Source organism: Bombina bombina, chromosome 2 (assembly GCF_027579735.1).
Source record: "Bombina bombina isolate aBomBom1 chromosome 2, aBomBom1.pri, whole genome shotgun sequence".
In the NCBI taxonomy this organism is placed as follows: Eukaryota; Metazoa; Chordata; class Amphibia; order Anura; family Bombinatoridae; genus Bombina; species Bombina bombina.
Genome location: NC_069500.1, coordinates 141766964 through 141776977, shown reverse-complemented (window position 1 = coordinate 141776977; position 10014 = coordinate 141766964). Strand labels below are relative to the sequence as shown.

The 10014-nt window shown below is 34.3% G+C and overlaps 1 protein-coding gene across 1 annotated transcript in view; it reads left to right on the top strand.

Annotated features, from left to right (window-relative positions):
* The first annotated feature begins 310 nt into the window (after positions 1 to 310).
* The window catches only part of LOC128647696 (granzyme A-like), a 32321-nt gene continuing 22617 nt past the window's right edge, over positions 311 to 10014 (top strand). Inside the window, exons 1-2 of the mRNA XM_053700442.1 lie at positions 311 to 441; positions 4088 to 4229. Coding sequence (XP_053556417.1) covers positions 311 to 441; positions 4088 to 4229 — 273 coding nt within the window. The remainder of the gene's footprint in view (positions 442 to 4087; positions 4230 to 10014) is intronic.

Here is a 10014-nt window from a genome sequence, read left to right as displayed (position 1 = left end):
TTAACACAGTTACTGAAGACAGGGTTATTTCTCAGAATGCGTTATGAGTTATCATCTACAAGAGTATATAAACAAATACTACTTAGTTGTTAAAGAAACAATAATGCACTTTGAATAAATCACCAAGAATGGATCACATCTTAAATACTTGTACTGCTGTGGTTTTTATGTTTTTGCATATTCAAGAAAGTAATTTGTTTTTTCATTTATTACTAAATCTCAGATCATTTTATGTTAGATCTATAATGATAATATTTTATAGTTTGGTCATTTTTATATATATATCTTTTTCATTTTTACAGATGTTGCCATGGAAATTATTGGAGGAAATGAAGTTGTTGCCCATTCCAGACCATACATGGCATTAATAAAAAGTACGGAACTGTGTGGTGGTGCATTGATAAAGTCAAACTGGGTGTTAACTGCAGCTCATTGTAAAATGTAAGTACAATTGTCTTTCCTAATATGCAATGTTTTATAGATCTACCATACAAGTGTATTTGGCTATACAAATGCTTTTTCCCATTGCTCTTTAAAAAAGAAATCAGATAAAGGTTCTCTGACCTTTTTTTTTCTTTTCAATTGTGCACACACATACACATGTTCCCATATACCCACATATAGACACAGGCACACTAGTAAGATAGATAGATAGAAGATAGATAGTATAGATAGATAGATAGATAGATAGATAGATAGATAGATAGAGAGATGATAGATAGATAGATAGATAGATAGATAGAAGATAGATAGATAGATAGATGATAGATAGATAGATAGATAGATAGATAGATAGATAGATAGATAGATAGAGAGATGATAGATAGATAGATAGATAGATAGATAGATAGAAGATAGATAGACAGATAGATAGATAGATAGATAGATAGATAGAGAGATGATAGATAGATAGATAGATAGAAGATAGATAGAAGATAGATAGATAGATAGAGAGAGAGAGAGAGAGAGAGAGAGAGAGAGAGAGAGAGAGAGATGATTGATAGATAGATAGATAGATAGATCCACTGTGAAAAAGTTGTGCAGCAGATTATTTTGTGTAAAAAATCTTACTGTTATAGCTGATTTTCAATTTGAATTTAAATTTAAAAGTAGTAATAACTTTTACATTACAATACATTTTTTTCTATAACAACATTTTCAGTGATGACATCAAATACAGTATGTAAAATTAGTTTTAAAAAAAATCTGATGTATATTTAGGAGTAAATCAGGGTGTGTGTTAAGGTAACATTTTAACTACTCATTAAAACCAAGTGGAAAGGTTTTAATTTTTCTTTTAATTGGGATTAAATTAGATTTGATAAATTATGTTCAAAATAATATTTTGATGTTGTTCTAACTGTTCTGAGTTTGGGAAAATCTATGTAGATATTTTTAGTGACCGATGAAGTATACAAGGTTGTCAGTTCCCAGAAAATAAAAGATCACAAAAGGGACACTAAGTCGAAATTAAAGGGACATGAAACCCAACATTTTTGTTTCATGATTTAGATAGAGAATACCATTTTAAACAACTTTCTAATTTACTTCTATTATCTAACAGTGGATGTTTTTGTTTTAGTGTGGGAGATTGTGATAGTTAGAGGCAGAAGCGGTTACTGTTAGGATTTGTAGTTGTTAGGGGTTAATAGTAGAATGGATTTTAACAATGGATTTGTGGTGAATAGAGGGTTAACAGCAGAGGGACGTTTAGTGTTAGTGGTTGTAGCAGATAGGGGGTAAATAGATTAACCTAGAGCGCCAAAATGCAAGAACCCCTCAAGCTAACATGACTCCAACCCCAAGACCCTAGAAACCATAGCCTCACCACCGCAAGACCACTCAAACTTAAAGGGACATTAAACACACATTTTTTTCTTTCATGATTCAGATGGAGAATACCATTTTAAACAACTTTCCAGTTTACTTCTATTATCAAATTTGCTTAATTCTTGTTGAAGGAGCAGTAATGCACTACTGGTTGCTAACTAAACACATGGGGTGAGCCTGTGACAATCATTATATATATATATATATGCAGCCACCAATCAGCAGCTAGCACCCAGGTGCTTTGCTGTTCCTCAACTTACCTAGATAAACTTTTCAACAAAAGAAAACAAAAGAAGCAAGTAAATGAAATAATAAGTAAAACGTAAAGTTGTTTAAAACTACATGCGCTGTCTGAATCATGAATGTCTAGTTATAACTTTACTGTCCCTTTAAACTGTCATGATTCAGACAGAGCTCGTAGTTTTAAGAGATTTTCCAATTGACTTCCATTATAAAACTTTGCACTTTTTTCTATGCACATTTACTGAAACCGTTCTCACTGTATACGTATACTAGTCTGTGATTGGCTGATGACTGTCACATGTATACTGGGGGACGGCAATGTAAAGACATTATTTTTGTCAGAAAACTGCTTATTTGAAATTCAGTTTTATTGCATAGTCTTTGTATTATGCACTTGATGGTCCTGTAAACTGCATTGTTGTTCAAAAATGAAGTGCTCTGTGGCGTGTGGGCTTTTAGGATAGAAATCACTTTAAGAAAAATAGCAGATTTGTTTTGTGTTGGGGTTGTAGTGATTAGGAGTTAACAGTGGATGTTTTTGTTTTAGTGTGGGAGATTGTGATAGTTAGAGGCAGAAGCGGTTACTGTTAGGATTTGTAGTTGTTAGGGGTTAATAGTAGAATGGATTTTAACAATGGATTTGTGGTGAATAGAGGGTTAACAGCAGAGGGACGTTTAGTGTTAGTGGTTGTAGCAGATAGGGGGTAAATAGATTAACCTAGAGCGCCAAAATGCAAGAACCCCTCAAGCTAACATGACTCCAACCCCAAGACCCTAGAAACCATAGCCTCACCACCGCAAGACCACTCAAACTTAAAGGGACATTAAACACACATTTTTTTCTTTCATGATTCAGATGGAGAATACCATTTTAAACAACTTTCTAATTTACTTCTATTATCTAATTTGCTTCATTATCTTGATATTCTTTCCTGAAAAGCATATCTAGATAGGCTCAGTAGCTTCTGATTGGTGGCTGCACATAGATGCCTCATGTGATTGGCTCACCCATGTGTATTGCCATTTCTTTAACAGAAGATATCTAAAGAATGAAGCAAATTAGATAATAGAAGTAAATAGGAATGTTGTTTAAAATTGTATTCTCTACCTGATTCATGAAAGACATGTTTTGGGTTTAATGTCCCTTTAACTAAGCTTTAACTTATAACACCCCTAAACCTCCTAGCTTTAAAAAAAGAAACAGTAAAAAAAAAAAGAGAAACAAACATGAGAAGAAAAAAATATTCTATTAACCACCTTACTGCTGCAACCTTCATTGTATGAACCCTTGTATGCTAAACCCTATCCACTATTAACCCACAAACTGCTTATCTTCACCCACACTGCAGACTCTTCGCTACAAGGCTCCATGCTAACATGGCACCCACAGTAAAACTCTCCAACCTAAAATAAGACCCCTTCAGTTATTAAAAAAAGACTTACTGATAAAAGTTAATGGAAAATGTTACTGAATATAAAGTTGTTACAAAACGACTATTATAAAAAAAATATAGGCAAAATAAAATCAAATCCATCTAAAAAGCCCTCCAAAAACAAGACCCTCTGAAATACCACAATAAAGAAATCAAACTGCAAGCACACAGACTCTCTCCCTCTCTGTCTACTAGAACATTATTTAGGACTCTGTATTCCAGGACTGTCCAGGTACAACCTGATTGGTGAGCAACCCACGTTCCCCTCATATGGCTGCATTAATGCATTATCAACAAAATTATCTGTTTAGTGACGGTTACCATACTATTTTTAAGATATTTGCTTTTGCAAGAGGTTATGCCACTTCTAAGGCTTTAAAACTACTATGACTACCCCACAATAAGAAACACAGATCATTACCCATGGATTAGTTAATTAATAAATATATACATATATATATATATATATATATATATATATATATATATATATATATATATATATATATATATATATATTTATACACACAGCATATATATTGCATGTTCCACTCTAACACTAAAAGTTAATCTCTTTTTAGTGACGTAAATTCGGATGTGATCCTTGGAGCACATTCATTGATTAAACCAGACAATCAGCAGCAGAAATTGAAAGTTGCCAAAGTAATTCCATATCCGTGCTTTGATTATAAGTTGAAAATCCATGATATTAGTCTCATACAGGTAAGACTGGGCTTAATATTTTAGGTTTAGTTTATATTTTAGCACCATATAGACACTTATATGTGCTTAGCACATGATGGAGGTGAATGCTGATAAAAGAGTGGTAGCAGCTGAGCAGAAGAAAAGTATTTTGGGAGGTTCTTGTGTGAATTTCAGAGTGTAAAATAAAATAATGTTAAAAAGGTGAGGATTACTGACTGGCTAAAATAGTTTTCCCTATAAGTGTTGTAAATTCTAAGCAAAGACAGTCTCAACCAAAATAATTAATTTTCTGTTTTAAAGGTATTCTGTACCATGTGTTTTTTCCCCTTTTATGTTTTCCCAATGGCTCATTTTACCTGCTGGAGTGCATTAAAGTGTTTACAAATAACAACTTTACCTTTATTTTGTCATTTGAAATAATTATTTTTGCCTGTTTTATCCCCACCTATACTGAAAATTTGAATACTTAAAGGTACATGAAACCCAAAACTTTTCTTTCATGATTCAGATAAATAATACAATTTTAAACAACTTTATAATTTACTTCTATTATCTAATCTATTTCATTCTCTTGGTATCATTTGCTGAAGAAGCAGCAATGCACTACTGGTTTCTAACTGAACACATGTGTGAGCCAATCACAATTGTTAAATAAATGCAGCAACCAACAGTTAGAATCTAGTTTCTCTGCCGCTCCTGAGCTTTCCTAGATAAACCTTTCAGCAAATAATAACAAGAGAAGGAAGCAAATTAAATAATAGAAGTACATTGGAAAGTTGTTTAAAATTGTATTCTCTATCTGAATCATGAAAGAAAATGTTTGGGTTTCATGTCCTTTTAAGTACTTGTTGGAGAAATGGTATGTAATTAAGAAGGTTTAGAAAAAATTGCACTCCCAGTGGGGGTGAGTCAAAGATATACTAAATGTCCATTATTTTCTATAAATATTGGTCTCATTGTGTATACAGGGAAAGATAAGATAAGGTTGATGTTGTGTGTATATCTATCTATCTCTATAGAGAGATAGAGAGATAGATAGAGATAGATAGAGATAGATAGAGATAGAGATAGATAGAGATAGATAGAGATAGATAGAGATAGATAGAGATAGATGGATAGAGATAGATAGATAGAGAGTGCGAGTGCGAGAGAGAGTGCGAGAGAGAGAGACTATTGAGGTCTGCTCTCCCTGCAAGCTCAACCAATTTGATTGGGGTACAGTTTTGATTAGCTTAAACAGCTGTTTCATATACAAAAATGAACCAATAGGTGCAATATCTCATTTTAAAATCCGCAGTTTTTATAAGTCATTGTAAACATTAATAAGAAATTTATTTTACAGTACACTCACCATTTCACTACAATATTCTGGGGGAACCAACTGTGAACATATTTTGCAAAGCCTTCATTCCCATACCTATACCCATTTTTAAACACTAAACCAACTTTGGGAAAGGGGTATAGGTGTACACCAGTAGTAGTGTGGTGTCTTTTTGTCATTTAATGAAACATAAACTATTTAAAAAAATAAATAATATTTAATAATATAATTATTCTAGAAGATCTCTACCTGTACCCTACTCCCATGATGATCACATCTAATTATTTTGTCTTCAAAAACGTTAAAAAAGTTATACACATAAGCTATAATATGCTACCTGTCCATCTTCTTGATATCAAACCAGCAGTAGCCAGGCCAATATGACTGTATCCAATACCCTCTTACCTAAAACCTCATCTTAATATATATGCTTAAAGAAACAGTCTAGTCCAAAATAAACTTTCAAGATTAAACAACTTTCCAATCTACTTTCATCACCAATTTTTCTTTATTCTCTTGGTATTCTTAGTTGAAAGCTAAACTTAGGTGGTTCATATGCAAATTTCTTAGACTTTGAAGGCCGCCTCTTATGTGAATGCATTTTGACAGTTTTTCACCACTAGAGGGTGTTAGTTCATGTGTGTCATAGAGATAACACTGTGCTCACGCACATGGAATTACCTAGTAGCCAGCACTGATTGGCTAAAGTGTAAGTCTGTCAAAAGAACTGAAATAAGGGGGCAGTTTGCAGACGCTTAGATACAAGGTAATCACAGAGGTAAAACATATTTTTCTATAACTGTGTTGGTTATGCAAAACTGGGGAATGGGTAATCAAGGGATTATCTATCTTTTAAAACAATACTAATTCTGGTGTAGACTGTCCCTTTAAACAAGTCCAGTATTACATAAAATTAAATAAATACATTATGCAAACTTTCATATGGTCTCACATCACTGTCCTCCTGTATGGTATCTGGGAGTAGCCAAACAGCCTATTTAGGGATAGATTACAAGTGGAGCGCTAATTTATTGCGCTCCCGCAAACAGGCAAATTTGCGCATTTGCAGGAACCCAATAATTAACCAGCCAGCAGTAGCAATTAGCGCTTCGAAAATTAAGCAGAGATTAGATCTCTGGTTAATTTTCTAAAATTGCCCCAAATTACCTCAAAATAGAGGGCATTGTAGTTTTTTATTAAAAAAAATCTAGCTTTTTTTAAAATAAAAAAACTGCACTAGGCAATTTTGGGGCTCTAAAGTTGGTGGGAGTGAGGTGTTAGAAAAAAAAAAAAACGGGACTGAAAAGTGCCTTTACATTGCAGTCTATGGGAACAGTGTGTTGTCATAGATCGCAATGTCAATGTACATGTATATGATTATATACACACCTGTATATATTTATGCGTTAATATGTGTATAAACACATATTAACACATAAATATATAGGTATATATTCATATACATATATATTTAAAAATTCTGCCTATAGCTCGCGTTCGCATTGCGATTAACTTGTAATACCAGCGGACATTATCGTGCGCTGGTATTACAGAATGGAGCACTAATATCGCTTGCATGTAATCTGTCCCTTAGAATTCTCTATAAGGCTCCTGATGTAGGCACAATGTTGTCGTAAGGGCAAATGATACATCATACAAAAGGTAATACTTGATCAGCCAGCAATACATCCATCCATGATATGGAATGACAATTATTTAATCTAGTGACCACTTATACTGATTTGTAGATTTATTCTAATCTGAGAGTTTTGCACTGTGTGTTGCTGGGTTTTCATATTCAGTCAGTCATTCTTATACACAGGAAAACCTAGGTTTTCTATTTATTTATTTATTTATTTATTTTACTTTGACATTTTATGCTATAAAAATGGTATTCCAGTATGTAAAAGTCAATGTTTGCAGAGACTTTTACGGGATCCTTTAATTTTATTTACACACACTCCATTCACATATTAATAAACACAATTGTTTCCTGGTTTAATAACATTTTTAAAATATACAGTATATAAAATTACACATTTTTAACTATGAAACTTTTACATGGCTAAAATACAATCACCAGAATGTTCAATTATGTTTTACTAAAACTTTATAGAATGTTAATTATAAGATTACACAAATTGTTATTTACTCATATCCTAAATTGATATTAATAGTTAAATTAATGTTAAACTCAGAATACATCCATAAAACGTTTCATTACGCATTTTGAAATCATTTTTGCAATGCACTTTGATTGATTTATTTTGCTTAATTTTCCTGTACTTTAAAAAAAGTAGTTGACACTTTGAGTTTGTAGTTTATTCTATCGAGAACCCTTGGCCTCCTACATAATTTTCAGTGATTGCTTTATGTGTGCAATAAATCAGTATATCCATCCATATTTGGCCACAGCAAAAGAGATAAGACAAGTATCATCAATACTGATGTAGTTAGCTACACTATTTTATTTTTGCATTGAGGGCATAAATGTTGCTTCTTTCCAGGTGAGCACCACCCTAAAGCTTGTTCTCACCCTCCCTGCTACCCTACTGGCTTCCTCCTGAACATGGAGGAAAATGCAATATTACATGTGTCCCCCCTTTCCCTTGCAAGTCTTTCTCTGTTATACACCCTCTTCTACAACTTCTCCTATACCCCCCATGACCATCTATTCTACACATTGTTTCTCTCTCTAATTTCTCTCTGTTCTCTATTGACAATTCCTCAGTTAACTTCCGCTTTCTCTTAAAGATCTACGAAATTTACTCCAGCACAAGGACTTATCATACAGATGGCTGGAAAAGCCTTGCAATGGATGGGGGGCCCAAAATATAGTATACAATATGGAATGCTACAAGCGCTAATCCATAATACATTTTAGATTAAATGAAAATTATGACAAAAGTGAGGTGATCATGGTAGATGTATATGGCACAATAAAAATCAACAGAGAGGGCTTTTAGAGTAGGTAACCTAGCCATGAATTCTCCAATGTGGAATAAAGGTTCCACGTGCCGTTGCTCTGATACACTATTGGCTATGTTTAATATCATCTGTGCATAGTTTGGGCTATTCCTTGTTGTGTTGGAAGGTCATCAGATGAATTATCTTATTGCAGGTATTATCCCTGCATGCTAGTGTGAGGCCAGAGTGTCTTTGATGTCCAGAAGGCAATAGCATTAAGCTATTCAGAATAACTGAGATTCTTTAGTGTTGTTTACTACCTTGTGTACTGTGGCCAATTATGGACAGATATAAATGATCTCATACTTTAATCAAGGAATCATTGTGTAAAATGTTTAAGGCTGTGACACACTGCAAGCAGAGTGACGCGCAGCGTGTACATGCAGCTGTGTGCGCTCAGTGTGTCCTGCCTTTTCATCTCTGAGCACTCTGCTGCGTCAGGACGCGTAGCTGAGCGCTCAGAGATGAAATATTTGAACTTCAGAAGCGATGCGACGCAGAGCGAAGCAGCTGCTTCGCCTCGCGCCGCATCGCTTGCAGTGTGTCACGGGCTTTAGGGTCAGTGTTCAGAATCTTGCACGATCCATTCTAATCTATCAATTTCCAGAGTTGAATTGCAGATTATATCTATACCTATATATCTTGGAATCGGTATACAGATATAGATATAATCAGGTCTATATACTGTAGATATATGTATTTACAATAAAAAGTACATTGTTCTGTATGTAAAAAAACATTGGAATGTGAAATACTCATAATTAATGTTGAGTTTAGTGCACTTGAATAAATGAGATTGGGTTAGAGCATGAGCGTGGGTGTTGGGTTTTTATCAGTTTGCGCACTTCATTGAAGTCTATAGGGGAAGATGTTAACGCGATCATGACTTTGCGAACTATCTTTTTGCGTGCAAAAAGCCTCCATCTAGCAAAGTTAACACATGAGAGGGAGCGCAAAATAGCGCTCCACTAATAATCTAGCCTTTAATGCATTTGAATGGAAATGAAAGAACAGTATTTAAACTTGTGTAGAATAGCTATAGAAAAAACATTTCTTCTCTTGAGTAATAATGCTTTATTGCTTAACTATAGTGGTTTCAGAGAGCACTAATTTCTGGAAGACAAAACACAGGAAAAATAGCAGTTTCTCTCATGAGCTCGACCCTATACCCTCAAAGCTACTCCCCTTCCTCTCTTCTACCCTTACCCCTATACTCACACACATCTTCAATCTCTCCCTCAGCACTGGTATATTTCCCTCATCCCTTAAACATGCACTGGTCACACCTATCCTCAACAGAACCTTCTCTGGATCCAACCTCCCCATCCAACTACTACCCTATTTCCCTGCTCCCTCTTGCCTCAAAGCTTCTTGAAAAGCTAATACATGCATGTCTATCCCATTTCCTTACATTAAACTCCCTTCTAGACCCACTGCAATCTGGATTTCACCCCCTACACTCCACAGAGACAGCAATTGTTAAGGTTACCAATGACCTACTTACAGCAAAATCCA